At 35.4% G+C, this 17,125-nt stretch overlaps 2 protein-coding genes and 1 long non-coding RNA gene across 5 annotated transcripts; 2 read left to right on the forward strand and 1 right to left on the reverse strand.

The window, feature by feature from the left end:
- Positions 1–526: 526 nt before the first annotated feature.
- LOC105141751 (uncharacterized) lies at positions 527–844 on the forward strand. The gene is made up of 2 exons (XR_845445.1): positions 527–653; positions 768–844. It is a non-coding gene; the product is annotated as an uncharacterized LOC105141751 (long non-coding RNA).
- Positions 845–1,038: 194 nt separating this feature from the next.
- Positions 1,039–6,235, reverse strand: LOC105141752 (folate-sensitive fragile site protein). The gene is made up of 11 exons (XM_011049092.1): positions 6,078–6,235; positions 5,906–5,973; positions 5,353–5,434; positions 4,577–4,660; positions 4,401–4,440; positions 3,706–3,751; positions 2,976–3,034; positions 2,765–2,832; positions 2,127–2,210; positions 1,965–2,023; positions 1,039–1,468 (listed from the first exon to the last, which is right to left on the reverse strand). Exons 1-11 carry the CDS (start codon positions 6,131–6,133, stop codon positions 1,383–1,385), a joined length of 732 nt encoding a protein of 243 aa, XP_011047394.1. The 5' UTR covers positions 6,134–6,235; the 3' UTR covers positions 1,039–1,382.
- Positions 6,236–7,676: 1,441 nt separating this feature from the next.
- Positions 7,677–14,879, forward strand: LOC105141754 (cellulose synthase A catalytic subunit 3 [UDP-forming]). 3 transcript variants are annotated; one of them, XM_011049096.1, is made up of 15 exons: positions 7,677–7,995; positions 8,359–8,539; positions 8,670–8,869; positions 9,214–9,430; positions 9,574–9,679; positions 9,758–9,956; positions 10,143–10,409; positions 10,533–10,878; positions 10,965–11,102; positions 11,448–11,573; positions 11,676–11,888; positions 12,064–12,328; positions 12,704–12,906; positions 13,311–13,661; positions 14,024–14,879. In XM_011049096.1, the coding sequence occupies exons 2-15, from the start codon at positions 8,516–8,518 to the stop codon at positions 14,606–14,608; spliced, it is 3,240 nt and encodes a 1,079-aa protein (XP_011047398.1). In that variant the 5' UTR covers positions 7,677–7,995; positions 8,359–8,515; the 3' UTR covers positions 14,609–14,879. The 3 variants fall into 3 exon arrangements, with proteins under 3 accessions (XP_011047398.1, XP_011047399.1, XP_011047400.1); XM_011049097.1 differs by having other exon boundaries at positions 8,670–8,865; positions 9,210–9,430; XM_011049098.1 differs by having other exon boundaries at positions 7,677–7,983.
- The last annotated feature ends 2,246 nt before the right edge of the window (positions 14,880–17,125 follow it).

Genomic DNA, 17,125 nt, shown 5'->3' on the forward strand with positions numbered 1-17,125 from the left:
ATTTATTTAGCTGCCCAGTTATAGATTCTCTTATTTCGTGGACTTTTCATGTTTTTTTTTTTTTGTTGGTGTTTTGGTAAAAACGATGAGCAATGTGCCTCACCAAACAACTTCTCTTTCACATGCATATATTAGCATCCAAGAAAATCGTTCATTGCCGACAATCAATTCTTTTTTAACTATTTTTCAGAATTAAGATTTTGTCCATCGGAAGACAGGCCTCTCATAAAAAGAATGATAAACATGAGATATCTCAGGGAATGCAAGGATTCATGGGCTTGATTTTATTTTAAGACCGATCTAGAAAATCATTAATGAACTAAAAAAGACCACTCAGCCGATCCTAAAACACTCATCTTTTTTGTCTATAAAGCGAATATTAGTTCTCAGGGATGATTTTAACCAAGCATGATATTTACTTGAACCGTTAAAGCAATTAAATTTGATCTCCTTTTAATATTTTGTGATTTATGAAAAAGAATAAGATGAAACTGTCTTGTGCTTAAAAACATGATAGAATTATCGCCCACATTCAATCCCGATCCCGCTTGTAAAATAAATTAGCATAAGATCTTGAGTTGTGTTATGTTTTCAGATTTTACAAGACAAGCATAAATGAATTTCATGCACTTATATATATATATGTAAAGTAGGTGAAGTTGATCAGACTTGTAAAATGCCATCCAGATCGACAACTAAGTCAATGACTTATGATGAGAAAACTAGAGAAGAAAAATACAAAACAGGAGGCAACGTATATAAAGTAGGTAAAGTTGATCAGACTTGTAAAATGTCATCCAGATCGACAACTAGGTCAATGACTTGTGATGAGAAAACTAGAAAAGAAAAATACAAAACAGGAGTCGATGGCCCTTTCCTTGACCATTTTGGCATTTCATCTTCACTTCTTACTCTTCTTCCCCAGAACGGGAGGATGCATTCCTTCCTTTCTCCTCTTTTCATGGCTATCCCAGGAAAGCTTTTGTGATTCGAGAAGTGCAGTTATCATCAGTCTTCACATATTGATGTAGCATTACATTATACATAAATGGCAACCTGGGTTTTACTTAATCTCACAATCAGGTGTCAACAAACGTGGATTGCATCTTGTTTTTTTTACTTGCACTTGGATTGCAGGAACGCATGATAAACATATTATACTGCCCAGTATATGTACAAACTTCTGCCTTAACTTCGTTTCATCAAATACACAAATATTTCCATTAAATCCTTGAGTGAACAATTTTTTTCTGCATGAAAAAGGTTCAGACTTCAACTCACTGTAGCTCCATTAGCAGGTCCCTACCATGCCTTCCAAACTTTCTGGTCATATATGTCAAGCACAAGAACACCATCCCTTGGATATGGCAGCTGCCGTCCAGTTATGGAAACATTCCCTCAAGAAACTCATCAAAGTTGTCATCATCGTCTGTTTTTTTATTGCCTCCAGAAATTGCAGGCTTTTTACCTGCCGAAGGAAAAGAAGGTAAAAGGTGTTGAGTTCACCATTTATGGCCAAACATATTGCCATGAAGCCAAACATTTCTTTCCAGGAAGAGTACAGAAATTATTATGCTTCAGTTAGACATCATTCTAAAATCCCTTTAGCAATCAGGTAGAACCAAAGCTTATTTTGCTACTAATGTTTTCAAGGCAATTGCCCTTAGTCTTGTATTAGCACAGCTGACTAAACAGAAGTCCAGTAATCCTCCCTTTATTCCAAAAGTTGTTCAACTTGAGATGGATTAAGGTCACATGTAACATTTGTTTGTTTAAAGCGACCCTCCAGATATGGAGGCAATTCTATAGAACAAAAGCTCCAATTCAAACTTTGAGAAAAGAAGTATAATGGCACCTTTGGAAGGACACACAAACAGCTAGTGAAAATAGCCACAAGTGAATGTCATCACATAGGAAACTGTAAATGAAAAATAAATATGTTATCATTATTTGTATCCACAAACCTCTTCTCTTCTCCTCGCTCCCTTCATTGTCCAAATCATCAACAACGTCAAGTAGTTCCCTGAAAGCTGGACCGTTAGCTTTCTATACAGCAAGTCAGGGACAATAAAAATTTACCAGGACATAGGTTCACAAGTGGACAAGAATCTGCAAAGTGCTCATACCGTTTTCTTATACGATCTCTTTTCTCCCTTCTCTCTATCTGTTCCTTCTCTTTTCTTCTTTTGTAATGAAGTTTCTCAGCACATCTATTTGGAAACAGTTAACATTTTAGAAAGGAATTAGTAAAAGAACTGGAATGAAGTTAAAGAATATGAAATACATTAAGGAGATGTATTTCATGGGAACAAAAGCAAAGATACCCAAGGCAAAATAAAATACCAGATGATGACATTCTCATGTGAATTTTGAATTCAATTAACTAAACTCCTCAGCAAAAGTTCTATATTTAGATGGTACTGATACCTAACTAATCTGTTCTGACATTATAGTAGGGCATCACATTGAATACAGCTAAAAAAACAAAAAGGATTATGCAGAGGCACCATATATCAATAAGGCGGAACTGATAACTGACAAAACCATACAAAGATGATAAGACCTACAAGTCATAAATAAGTGAAATAGTTTCTGACTACAGCATTATTCAGATCCCAAATCTGCAGCAATGCTGCCAAGGCACACCACGTTTCACATAACCATTTAGTTGGATTCTGGGGACAGTTAAAGCTACATAGAAACAGAGTCTATTACAAAAGCAAAAGTAAATGGGCGTGCCAACCTTTATAGATAACCAACCCACCTGTCACAAAGTATCAACTTCACCAGGGCTTGCTTGTTTTCACCAGCTTCAAAATAAGAAAAGTTCACCTGCAGGCATCGGAATGCAAAGATCATACAGATGAATGAAACTGTAGCCAAATTGAGAGAGCAAGATGTAATGATGCTCAAACTATACACAAGCATGCAACTATAATGCTATTAAATTTATTGCTGGAAGTATAAACACTTGCCTCATAGCTTGCCAAGCCATCTTTCACATCACAATGCTTGTTACCACAAATGAACTGCCCTGACAGAAAGGGGAATAAATCAATTTCCAATCCCCAAACAACAAGACATTCTTTCAATGCCTTTCCATCATGATCGATATTGCAGCAAAGTAGTAACCATACAAGCAGGAATAGAACCAGAAGTTTTAACAAGCCTTTTGTGGAAAAACTCAGCATCACAAAAATTTCCAGAGCCCCGACTTTCTCTAGCATCCTTTAAACTCATAAAATTGAAGGGAAAATTTGACAGTATTTAATAAAAAGTCTATTTCAAAAATCTTGGGCACAGACGCAAATATTCAAAAAATATATTTTTAGATTTAGATTACTAATGCGTTAGAGCCTGAGAGTTAAAAAAGATCTGATGGTAGCATTTGCATATTAGAACCAAGACCCGACTGATAATTAATATTTTGCTTGGATGAGTAAAATGTTGTGGTAATACCCATACTTCAACACCTGAATGAGCTTCTAGTTGTGCAAAACAGGTAATAAAGATGTGATGCTGACAGTTTCGCATCAGGCATGTTTATCACAGCATTTCAGTTAACAGTATATATAAAAGTGTTTCCATGGATAAAAACATAAGAAGACGGATTGCTTCCTGAAATGGCATCTAATCCTTGAGTAAAATCACTAATGTGTGTGATTGAGACTGTAACTAAAATAACCAGCAAAGAAAAAATATTACCTTTTCCAGATATGACTTCCTTCTCTGTCCTCCATCTCAAACCAATCTGTAAGGAAGAATTCAAAAATAGAGAAATATTATATCAAATAGAATGCAACTCACCATTGAGTGTTTTGAAAGATTTTGTATTAAGTCTTGGCGTGCAATGTAGCAGTTTAACGCATCCTTTCTGTTTTTCCTTTTAGAAACACATGTCCTTTTTTCTAAAAAAAAAAGAAATCACTAATTCTGCAACAACAAACTTGTGCATACCAAATCCAATAACGTAGTTTCCACAGAACCCTGAGATTCCCAAAACATTTGGCAATGCTGCTTCAATTCACCACACAAATATGCTTTTTATTCAGGTTTCTCCATGTGATAAAAGGACTTAGAGAGGCAAACAGCCAGAAAAACAGAAATCTTGCCCTACTTCCCAGCAAGAAGAAAGATGGGGTAATGCATTTCAAGATACCGTCCTCTAACAAAGATGAAATAAATGCCAAGTTTAGACCATATGGGATGAGGAAAAATAAGCCAGAAGAAAATATTGTGCAATGTCAGAAAAGGAAAATCCAATCTACAAGTCATATTTTGCAGCCAGTTCACTTTATTCTTTTGATGTAACAATGAAATATATTCTCAAGCACATCAGAGTGACAGTTTCATTCATTACAGCTCAGATTAGATGACTTTGTGTAATGGAAACCGCATACCTTGCCAACCTTGTAGTGTGACATATCAGCAATGCAATATCTTCAAAGAGTCTAAGGAAGTCCACAGCATATTAAAGAGGATTTTAGATGTAGTAGTACAAATATAGTTCAGAACATATGATAGTTCTTAACCATAATATAGTTCAGAACATCAAACATCCGTTCGCAAAGGATACTCTTTAAAAAGCTTATCATAGTAACGCTTCACAAGCCTTTGCTCCCAGGATGCATCCATATCATCTTCCTCCGAACGTATGAACCTTGACAAATTAAAGGAAAGTGATAGATGACATAATTGCAGAGTCTAAATTAGAAAGGTAGTAAAAAAAAAAAAGACACGTTAACCGTGTAGGTGTAGATGGATTTTCCACCATCAAAACTGTCACAGAATAGGATTCGAGATCAAAAATGATTCGGTGTGAATTGAGCATGAAAGGAAATGAATGATAATACAACAAACAGTGAATTAAACTTTAACATATGTGGTTGGATGGAAACATATCATCCCCATGCTTAACTGGACATCAAGTAATACCCTCTTGCTGCCTCAAAAATCAATGTTTTTATTCCTTGCCCTTTCTTGTTCTAGCACTAAATTGAGACATATGACTCCTTATGTAAATCACGTAATTGCACTAGAAAAAAAAAAGATATGCCAACAAGCTTGTGCCAACTGCTAAATAGTTCCTAATTGGCACTCACCTCCTTTAATACATCTTTCAAACCTGATTAATTATCAGTTTGATCTCATTGTTAACAAAAGTTATTTAGGGCATCCATGCTGGACAAAAAATCACAAAAATAAGCAGCACATCCAAGTCTTCCAGGGCAGCTAAACTTATACATCAAATAAATAAATAAATAAATGATCAACATCACCAACAATCTCATGGATGCTTGATAACGAGGCAACACAAGAAGATTAAAAAAAATCCAGAGTGAATCAACTTACCGGTATCCTTCTCTTAGGGTGTCTCTGTCTGTTTTAATCGGAAGCTTCTCATTGGTAGATTTTCCTTTCCCGTAATAACTAACTGCACAAAAACACCAATGTCAAAATATATCCCGAAATTTCCCAGATAAAACAGTTATAATCTTGATATATATTTTTCCAAACCAAAACTTAGCCTATACAAACACACACACACGAGAAGAAAAAACAGTCATGAGAAATAATTTGCAAGCGATGTAAAGAAAAGAAAGGAAAAGAAATATAAGGATGATTGTAGCCTCCTTCCTTTCTTAGAGAAGGAGATTGTTCACCATCCCATTTTGCTTTTGGACATCGAGGAAAGGAATACTCTACAAACACATTGCTTCGTATTTGCATCAATTCCTTCTATGTCCTTATTTCAGCCTTTCTTTTAAAGACAAAAAAAACAATATCATTTCCTTCAAAAAAATTTATAACAACGAAATATCTATTAATCCATTTAAACAGAAAAATCTATACAGCAAAATCACTAAATTCGATTAAAGAAATAAATTAGAATCGGTGATTGTACCGTAATCGTTCAAAAATTTCTTGTGGCGATCGTAAGCGTTGAGGCCTCGAATATGAGATTGATACTGCCTTAAAACAACAAAAATTAAAAAAAAAAAATGATAAGTCCATTGAAGAATATGTCCCACTCATTTTTAAATTTTTCAAGATAAAGAGTAAGTGAAGAGAATTACTGTTTTCTCTCTTCTCTGTCGAAGACTGCAGATTTTAGAGAGCCAAAAGAGGCCATGTATCTCCTTCCGGAATACAAAACCCTAGAAAATAAATCTGTAAAAAAAATTTGATGCTGTGTATACAAACAAGAGTGTTAAATCACATGATGCCTGTCCAGTGCTCGTTCAACTTACATCACCAGGCTTCGCATTTCTTAAGGCTCTACGTGCTTGTGGATTTGGGCCGGTCCGGGCCGGGCAGTTATAGTTTTTCTTAAGGGTTCTTTTGTGTCGGGTTGGGCACGTTGATAATTAAGGGCTTTGGAAATTATTGAAGTTTTTGCTCTTTTGATGAAATCCTTTGTCTTAAACTGAAAAGGCACCTTACTGGCTGCTTCGTGGAGAAATATTAGCTTATAGGTTTTTTTGGTTTTTGGAAATAAAGAACCGAACTAGATAGAATTAAAATAGATTGGTTTGATTTAGTTTTGGTTCGGTTTCAATTATTCTTTTAAAAAATAAAAATTAATTTAATTATTTTTTATAATTAAAAACCGAAGTTACTTTTTATAGTTAAAAACCGAATATAACAGAAAATAATCACTCTAATCTTAATTATTTAAAAAATAAAAGCCATCTTGATACCTCATGATGTTTATTCTTTGACCATGTCACGTCAAATTTAATTTAGCCTGTAAATTATATTTTTTTATTCAAATATTTCAAATTACTTTCTATTTTAAAATATATTTTTTTATTAATTTTAATCGTAAACAATAATCTAATAACATACACGTTTCATGAAAACATGTGATGTGAGAAAAATATTAAAGAAGGGATGAAAACCTACACAAGCATGTCTATTTTTTTTTAATAAAAAATGGTCCTCGGGAACTCAAATAAAAAGAAAGTTGGGGAAGTAAAGTGTGATTAACTTTATAATGGAGGTTTTTGTATATTTATTTCTGTATTTTAAAAATATTTTAAAAAAATTTAAATTTTTTTTATTTTTTATTTACTTTAAATTAATATATTTATAATGTTTTAAAATTATTTTGATATGTAAATGTTAAAAATAATTTTTAAAAAATAAAAAAATTATTAATATATATTTTATTATAAAAAATTATTTTAAAAATAACTGCAATTATTATCCCAAATAAATGCAATTTATCTTACTTTTTAGTTTTATATAAATATTTTTTTATTAATTAATGAAATTAAAAAAATTAAAAAAAAACATATAATTGAAGGAATAACAACCTAAACATGTGTAATTGCAAGAGATCGTCTAGGGTGGTATTAAACATTCCCCACTGCTGCACAGGCATTGTCGTTCAACACGCTTTTCGGACATTTTTTTTTTTTTTAATTTATATAAAATATTCGAGCCAAATGCCCTTCCATTCGGACATTCTTGTTTCTGTAGCCGTTGAAAAAAACATTACCTTTCCACTCTTACGTGGCACAACACTACTGGGTAAGTAAAACCCATAGAAAGAAAAACCGTAACAGCAGCAGCTGTAGTCAAAAGACAGAACAACTGTCTCCCACCTCTGTTTTTCATTCTAGATTTTTTAGCAGAAGGGCAAAAAATTAATAATATTTGTAAGAAGAAATGATAGGCAATGTATGATCTGTTTTTTTCTTATCTTCAATACCGGAATTGCCTTGCAATTATTTCCTTCTCAAGTGGCGTCGGTCTGTGCAGTCTGTCACTGAAAAACTCGCAGTTGGTGTGTCGTTGCTTTCGTGTCTGGATAACAGCTACGCTACACCTACCACGAAAACAAAATCCATAACTAATTCTACATTTATTTAAATAAACATATAGAGAGACAGAGCTGTTGCTTTGCATTGGTCTTCTTTCTCACCACCTCCTTCAATCCACTCTCATTCTTTCTCTGTAGCATCGGTCTTCGACTGCGTGAGTCTGCAGGTCACTGTTCACTCTCTGATTTCTGTTTTCTATTCTGAGATCTGGTGGAGTTTTTTTAGTCAAATTGAATTTGATTTCCAGGGGATGGAAAAAAGTGTGTCGTTTTTTTTCTAGCTCAACAAACCTAGCTATTTTGTGCTCGAGCTATTGTTTTTTAAGTCAATTTTGTAATTTTCTGAAAATCAAAAGGAAGTTCGAGTTTGATTGCTTTGTTTATAATGCTCTTCTAGAGATTTGAGGCTGATTAGCCTCTTTTTGGTGAACTTAATTGGTGGCTTATTTTGCTTACTGGATATATATATTTTTGTGTGATTGTGTATTTATCGAGCAGCGCAGTTTGATTCTTTTTCTCTCCTTGTGCAGTCGATCTGGGAGATAAGAGGTTGGTTTTGAAGTGGAGAGTTAGAGAGAAGCTGACACTTCTTAGCTCTTTGTATGATTAGGGATGCATAGAGTTTGGTGAGGCCCTACAGTTATTTCTATCGACTGTTCAATTCTGGTGTAAAGATAGCAGGTCTCAATGGAATCAGAAGGTGAAACCGGGGTAAGTACCGATGACGATTATAGTATATATTTTGAGTGTTTTAGTCTGGTTTAGATTGCTCTTTGGAGTTAGGTTCATTGAAACTCCTTATATGGTTTCTGAAATGAGTGCATTTTGCTTGGCTACACAGGCGAAGCCCATGAAAAGTACGGGTGGACAAGTTTGCCAGATCTGTGGTGATAATGTTGGCAAGAACGCGGATGGTGAACCGTTTGTTGCTTGCGATGTTTGTGCATTTCCAGTGTGCAGGCCTTGCTATGAATACGAGAGGAAGCATGGCAATCAGTCTTGCCCTCAGTGCAAAACCAGATACAAGAGGCTCAAAGGTAGGCTGAACAACACTGTCTCACTGTATGCTTTATTCAATGTCAGAAAATGAAGAGATTGTGACTCTGATTCGAGTGCAACTTATTTTTGTTAAGTGCATATAAATTTTAAATCGTAATATCACATTAGTGTTTGGACGTTAATAATAATGTGAAAATCGTTTCTTTCATGCAATGGAATGGAAAATGAAAATTCTCATGCCATCAAAAGCCAGCTCTTTTGGAAGAGGAGGAGTTGCATAAATAAAGGCTGATAGCAAGTCAATTCCTCACCGGATAACTGACTTTTTGTATGATGTTAATAACTGTCAAATAGTTTTAGCATTAACCGTGAGGTCTTTCAGGCAGCCCTGCCATTCTTGGTGATAGAGAAGAGGATGGTGATGCTGACGATGGTGCTAGTGATTTTAATTACTCTTCAGAAAATCAAAACCAGAAACAGAAGATTGCGGAACGCATGCTGAGCTGGCAGATGACTTATGGACGAGGGGAAGATGCTGGAGCTCCAAATTATGATAAAGAGGTTTCGCATAACCATATTCCACTACTCACCAGTGGACAAGAGGTAAGTCAATCAGCTTATGGTATGCTGTTGCTCTTCTTTTTCAAACAAATAAAATAAACATAAAAATAAAATCAAAACTTGAAATCGAGATGATTTTTTAATGCAAGCCTGGAGTTTAATCTTTGCCTACATATAACTTTTAGGTTTCTGGAGAGCTGTCTGCTGCATCACCTGATCATATTTCTATGGCCTCTCCTGGTGCTGGTGGTGGGAAGCGCATCCCTTATGCATCTGATGTCCATCAATCATGTACATCCCTTGTTCTCATGTTATATTTTTGTATGCTATGTGGTCATACGTGGCATTTACTCTTGATGTTTTTTGCAGCTAATGTGAGGGTTGTGGACCCAGTAAGGGAGTTCGGTTCACCGGGACTGGGCAATGTGGCCTGGAAAGAAAGAGTTGATGGCTGGAAGATGAAGCAGGACAAGACTGTTGTTCCTATAAGTACTGGCCATGCTCCTTCTGAAAGGGGTGCTGGAGATATTGATGCTGCCACGGATGTGCTTGTGGATGACTCTTTACTGTAAGTTTGCATGTGGTTACGTTTACCATGTTTTCGTAATCCATACCAATAATGTAATGGGGCCTTCCAAATTTTCACATCACTTGCAATCTATTCTGATAATTGGAGCATTTGCAGTTAGCAATAATGGAGAATAGAAAACTAGGTGGTAACTACACTCAAATACTCCTGCCTGTGTTCTTGCAGGAATGATGAAGCTCGGCAACCTCTTTCAAGGAAGGTTTCCGTTCCTTCTTCTAGGATTAATCCATACAGGATGGTTATTGTTTTGCGGCTTGTTATCCTCTGCATTTTCTTGCACTACCGAATAACAAATCCTGTGCGTAATGCGTATGCTCTGTGGTTAATATCTGTGATATGTGAGATTTGGTTTGCAATATCCTGGATACTGGATCAGTTCCCTAAGTGGCTCCCTGTAAATCGTGAAACATATCTTGACAGGCTTGCTTTGAGGTAGGGTTTCTTTTTCATCTGCCCTTGGTGCTGCAATCAAATCTCTTCCCATGCTTCTCAAGTAATGATAACCTTTCCTTTTCCATATTTATGATTTTGATTTTTGTTCTATATGGGTAACAGATATGACAATGAAGGAGAACCGTCCCAGCTAGCTGCCGTTGACATTTTTGTCAGTACTGTGGACCCTTTAAAGGAGCCCCCTTTGGTGACAGCAAATACAGTGCTATCTATTCTTGCCGTTGACTACCCAATTGACAAAGTCTCATGCTATGTCTCTGATGATGGTGCTGCAATGTTGACATTTGAAGCTTTGTCTGAGACTTCAGAGTTTGCCAGGAAATGGGTGCCCTTCTGCAAGAAGTACAGCATTGAGCCTCGGGCTCCAGAATGGTACTTTGCACAGAAGATTGACTACTTGAAGGATAAAGTGCAGCCATCTTTTGTCAAAGACCGTAGAGCTATGAAGGTATCAATTCAGTGCATTGTTTACTTAGCCATGCCACTGTTTTCCATAGTTGAACCTTTCTTATGGCAAACTTCCTGTTGTCGCAGAGAGAATATGAAGAATTTAAAATTCGTATCAATGGGCTTGTTGCCAAGGCGCAAAAGGTGCCTGAAGAAGGATGGATTATGCAAGATGGGACCCCATGGCCTGGAAATAACACCAGAGACCATCCAGGAATGATTCAGGTAACAGCATTTTGGCTTTTCTTTATGGTTCAAGTTTTCATTGATTAGGCATGTTCTCTTAAGCTTTGGGAAACTTTTCTCTTCTAGCCTATAATGTTAAAAATATCTATGATATTGTGCACACCAGACAATTTCTTGTATCTTGTTGTACTGCACGTTATTTGCCTCGTATACTCTTTTAGTTTTTTTTTTCCCTAGTCATGTCATGTCCAGCCTCATGCTCTTTATTCTGCCTCCAACTTTTGCAAATTTTTGAATTTGGATTCATGAGTTCGCTGAAGCCAGTCAAATGAACTCATATCCCAAGCACAAGTACCCTAAGAAAGTTCTCATTTTCACCTTCAGGTTTTCTTGGGCCAAAGTGGAGGGCTTGATTCTGATGGTAATGAGCTTCCGCGGTTAGTTTATGTCTCTCGTGAAAAGCGTCCAGGCTTCCAGCACCACAAGAAAGCTGGTGCCATGAATTCACTTGTGAGTAGATAACTATAGGAGTTATTATATGAAGTATACAAGTATGTATTATTATTTCTTCAGGTCTGGACTTATTTAAACATTCACTTGCACTTCTTTCAGGTTCGCGTATCAGCCGTGCTAACTAATGGGCCTTTCTTGTTGAATCTTGATTGTGATCACTACATAAACAATAGCAAGGCTTTGAGAGAAGCTATGTGTTTCATGATGGATCCTAACCTTGGGAAACATGTCTGCTATGTTCAGTTTCCACAAAGATTTGATGGCATTGACAGGAATGATCGATATGCCAATCGCAATACTGTATTCTTTGATGTAAGTTCTTCATCTCTTGATTAAGTAATGTTTGCCTTTCCAGTATGGTGTCATTAAATGTTTTGTTTTTGGCTTTGTGCTATGTCTGTTATGTGTTGATGATTTGGCTGATCGTAGTACGGCATAAAACTATTTGCCATTGCTTAATGTTATTTATTTATTGTGTGAATATTAGATAAACTTGAGGGGTCTGGATGGTATTCAAGGACCTGTCTATGTGGGTACTGGATGTGTCTTTAACAGGACAGCATTGTATGGTTATGAACCTCCCCTCAAACCCAAGCATAAGAAACCAGGCATGCTGTCTTCACTCTGTGGTGGATCACGAAAGAAGGGTTCTAAATCAAGCAAAAAGGGATCTGACAAGAAGAAATCTGGAAAGCATGTAGATCCCACTGTACCCATTTTCAGCTTGGACGATATAGAAGAAGGCGTTGAAGGTACATTTTTTGTTTTCTCATTCTGTTTCGTATAAATATATTATTAGAAGGCATTTTATTCATTTTCTTACTGCAGGTTAGGGTTATCAGCAACAGTATCTTTAACATCTAAAGTTGATAAGTCAACCATGAAACTGAATTTGTTTAACCCATGACTCTATACTGGTCATTGAAACAATATTATTGCAACCTTTAGTGTGGAAGTTAGATACATCGTCATGTTTTTCACTTGTGAGCATATAGTTAATTGTTTATACAAGTACCAACTGATCTTGCTGGGGTAGCATGAATTGATTGCTGGAAGTTTCTTCAGTTTCAAATTACTGAATCATATTAGGTGTGACTAAGATTTTTTATGTACATTTGTAAATTCAGGAGCTGGATTTGATGATGAGAAGTCACTTCTCATGTCTCAAATGAGCCTGGAGAAGAGGTTTGGCCAGTCAGCAGTTTTTGTTGCTTCCACACTTATGGAGAATGGCGGTGTTCCTCAGTCTGCAACACCAGAAACTCTTCTTAAAGAAGCTATTCATGTCATTAGTTGTGGGTATGAGGACAAAACAGATTGGGGATCTGAGGTATGTTTATTTCTTTTGTTTATTGCTTTAACTTCCATTTGGGCACTGTCAGTTGTTTTTGCCAATAGTTCCATCTGCACATTTAAGCAGATTTATGTATTTCATGAATTTGAGGACCGTGATCTGATGTTCTTGGGATAGTTATGTTAAGGATGAGGATGTAATATACTATAATGAGCAAAAATATGTTCTGTACCAAGATAATCCTTCCTACCAGAGTTTACAGGCCTAAATTAAGCCTCTGGATTAGGCAAACCTTGAAACTGATCTGTTCATTGCAAGCATCTCAAATTTAGTTTGATTTTGTTGCCTGCATACAAGCTTTGCTTACTCTAGCTGTTTTAACTTTGTTGTACTTTCTTGATTCCTCACAAGAGTTTGGATGCTTGTTTCTCAAACTGCAGATTGGATGGATCTATGGTTCTGTTACAGAAGATATTCTTACTGGTTTTAAGATGCATGCCCGTGGTTGGCGGTCAATTTATTGTATGCCCAAGCGCCCAGCCTTTAAAGGGTCTGCTCCTATTAATCTTTCTGATCGTCTGAACCAAGTGCTTCGATGGGCTCTGGGTTCTGTTGAAATTCTTCTCAGTCGGCATTGTCCAATTTGGTATGGCTATGGTGGTAGGTTGAAATGGCTTGAGAGGTTTGCATATGTAAACACTACCATTTATCCAATCACCGCCATTCCTCTTCTCCTGTATTGCACACTTCCAGCTATCTGTCTACTTACAGACAAATTCATTATTCCACAGGTTAGTTACACCACAGTTTCTGTCCATGCAACCTCTGTATGTCCAAACTTGGCCTTGAAGGCAATTTGTTTCTCTGTGCTCCTTGTTTGTGCAGTCCCTGCTCACTTGGGAACTGCCTATAGGGAGGGTAGTAGGTTATCTGCGAGTGATTTTAAAGAAACCAAAAATATTGCCAATATGGCATTTTGGTTTGGTTGCCAAAATTATTGCAATTTCAATGGTTTAATATTTTGTGATTTATGTTTATAGATATGCATTCAATCGGCATCTAATGTATTGCCGCTGTGTGTAGCTTGCAAGAGACTTCCCATCACTGCATCTTTAGCATCTACTAAGCCTTTGCTTCACTTGTTCTGTTGCAGATTAGTAACATCGCAAGCATATGGTTTATTTCTCTCTTTCTTTCCATCTTTGCAACCGGCATCTTGGAGATGAGGTGGAGTGGTGTTGGGATTGATGAGTGGTGGAGGAATGAACAGTTTTGGGTTATCGGTGGTGTTTCAGCCCATCTTTTTGCTGTTTGCCAAGGCTTGCTCAAAGTACTTGCTGGCATTGACACCAACTTCACTGTTACGTCCAAGGCATCAGACGAGGACGGTGATTTTGCTGAATTATACTTGTTCAAATGGACAACTCTACTTGTCCCGCCAACAACTCTCCTCATCGTTAACTTGGTGGGTGTTGTTGCTGGGATATCCCATGCAATCAACAGTGGTTATCAGTCATGGGGTCCACTCTTTGGCAAGCTTTTCTTCGCATTCTGGGTGATCATCCATCTCTATCCTTTCCTCAAAGGTTTGATGGGTCGCCAGAACCGGACACCCACCATTGTTGTCGTGTGGTCTATTCTCCTTGCTTCAATCTTTTCCTTGTTGTGGGTGAGAGTTGATCCCTTCACCACTAGAGTTACTGGTCCAGATGTTGAGCAGTGTGGCATCAACTGTTAGAGAAGAAATGAGACCGAACTCATTTCGGGTGCCATCCTCATCAAAAAAAAAAAAAAAAAAAAAAAAGTAAGGTGGTGAGTGGGTTTAAGTGATTCCCTCATGCTTTTTTTCGGCAAGCCTTCGTATTAATCACATGTGCAGATAATAGGTGATGTACTAGAATTATTTTGCAGTTTCATGAGGGGATTCGTTTGTAATATTTTGGACGTGAACTTGTAGATTTCGCTGGTGGAACAAAAATTCAATTTATTTTGTGACTCTGTTTACAAGAGAAACCTTGTATTAAGAAGACTGTTAGTTACCCTTCTATTGTCCTGTATGCCTCCACACTTGCAAGCAAACTGCTCCCTGTCAAAATCACACTCAGCAAGCTCCTTTGCAGTTTCATAGTTGCAAGCAAGCTCCTTTCTGTCAGAAATGTAAATTTATTCAGCAAAGCAAGCAAGCAGACAACAATTTAAACCAGGTGATTGGAGAATGGGCTGCTGGGGACAATCACCTTTGATAGTCGTCTTACTTTTGGAATTCGTCACTAGCTAGCGTAAGTCATAATTTATGCCTAATTGCCTGTAATAATTTTTAGCGTTTTCTTAGTTACACTACTCTCAGCAATTGAGAGAGAACGAGAGGAGTAAACCCGTGGTATAGTGGTGGGCATATTGCATGCTGGCAAATATTCGCAAGTCCATATCGTGTTCATACAATTATAAAGCCCAGTTAACATTTTGGGTCCGAAGACAATATTGCTTTTTCAAAACGGGTTGTGTGGATCAGCTAGGTGTTTCTCCAGGTCTCCAATGGCATACTTCGGCTCTGAAAAAAAGACAAAACTTACTTCTTAACAACTGTTCGACCTTCCCCTCTCTCATAAATCCAACCAATGTAATCACCGATGAGTCTCAGCGACTAAGAGGATGTTTCTCACAGTTTTTGCTTTTACTTTAAATACTTTCTAAAATATTTTTGGTTAAAAAATTATTAAATCAATATTCTTTTAAATATGTAATATTTTTGATAAATTGTATATAAAAGAACTGAAAAAAAATATTTTAATATATTTTCAAACTAAAAACTAATATAAAAGGTATCTTATTATAATGTCAAACACAATGTCATATATTTTGAGCATGTTTATTGTTGTGGTTGAGCTATTTTTTTATTATTTTATGAAGTTTTTTTTGCTTTAATATTTTTTATGTTTTTTATTGTTTTGATGTACTGAAATTAAAAATATTATTTTAATATATTTTTAAATAAAAATATTTTAAAAATAAATCTTTACCACACACTTAAATAATATATCAATATAGTTTTACCTAAATTTTGGAAAATAACATGATATGCTCCCATATTTGGATGCTAATCAAAATTGAATGTCAATATCATAAACTCAAGATTCTACATTGCTTTAAAGGATCTATTTGTTTTTGTATTTTAAATTTTTTTAAAAATTTGATTTTTTTAGTTTTTTTCTTAGTTTCAAATTAATATTTTTTATATTTTTAGATTATTTTAATATGTTAATATAAAAAATAACTTATAAAAAAATAAAAATAAAAATATTATTTTAATGTATTTTTTAACAAAAAAATATTTAAAAAAATAATTGCAAGTATACTTTCAAACATTTTGGAAAAACCATATCAGAACTCCAAAGGATGTGCTAAATAAAAAACCAAAATAAATAAAAAATATATATTATTTTGACTTTTCAATACTTGTTTTACATACTCTAAAAAAGTGCTAAACACAATATTAAAATGCATTTTCTCTTCAAAAAAAATATTACTTTTACATGTTTCTTCAAAAAACTAAAACTAACAAAATGAGGTCAATTAAAAAAAACCAATTAAATGCAATTATATAGAAAAAAAACATTAAGCTCATTAAAAAAATACTTATTTTTTCTACTCTAATTCAATTAACTTTTTAACCAGTTTTTATCTATTAAACTATACATTTAAAAATAAAAACCATACTTATTATATTTAAAATACTATTTTATAAAGATAGCTATTCAAAATAGCATCACCTTCAAGATGCTATCACAACAGATAATTTATCTTGACACAACAAGCTTTGGTGATCTCGTTCCCTCCCCGCCCCCCACCACCACCTGGTACATCTCCCCACTCCTGCATGCAAGAGATGACGTGTCTATACAGCAAATCATATACGTGCGTGATTATTGTTCTTAATACGGTCGAATGTGATATTATTATTTTTTAAAGGTTCTTTTTAAAATATTAAAAATAATATATTTTTATTTTTAAAAATTTATTTTTAATGTTAACACATTAAAAATAAAACATATATTATTTTTAATATTAACACATTAAAAATAAAATATATATTAAAAAAACACAAAAATAAATAAAGCGGTGCCAGCAGCACATGCACTCAGCACGCGTGGCACGTAGAAAGCTGGAACGTGTCAAAAATCCTTCGATGTTGGAAACGTGGCAAAGCGCGATAAACATACATATAGCAGTAAGCAGTGCCTGAGGACAACGAATC

The sequence above is a fragment of the Populus euphratica genome, unplaced genomic scaffold, assembly GCF_000495115.2.
Source record: "Populus euphratica unplaced genomic scaffold, PopEup_1.0 scaffold127.1, whole genome shotgun sequence".
NCBI classification, from domain to species: Eukaryota; Viridiplantae; Streptophyta; class Magnoliopsida; order Malpighiales; family Salicaceae; genus Populus; species Populus euphratica.

Excerpts from the sequence above, each read along its gene's own strand:
- LOC105141752 (XM_011049092.1), bottom strand. The coding sequence starts at position 6,133 with ATGGCCTCTTTTGGCTCTCTAAAATCTGCAGTCTTCGACAGAGAAGAG. Across the intron at positions 2,024-2,126 it reads AGAGATCGTATAAGAAAACG|GGAACTACTTGACGTTGTTG; the intron begins GTATGAGCACTT and ends TCCAGCTTTCAG. Across the intron at positions 1,469-1,964 it reads GAGCGAGGAGAAGAGAAGAG|GTAAAAAGCCTGCAATTTCT; the intron begins GTTTGTGGATAC and ends TTCCTTCGGCAG.
- LOC105141754 (XM_011049096.1), top strand. The coding sequence starts at position 8,516 with ATGGAATCAGAAGGTGAAACCGGG. Across the intron at positions 11,103-11,447 it reads ACCATCCAGGAATGATTCAG|GTTTTCTTGGGCCAAAGTGG; the intron begins GTAACAGCATTT and ends TTTCACCTTCAG. Across the intron at positions 13,662-14,023 it reads ACAAATTCATTATTCCACAG|ATTAGTAACATCGCAAGCAT; the intron begins GTTAGTTACACC and ends GTTCTGTTGCAG.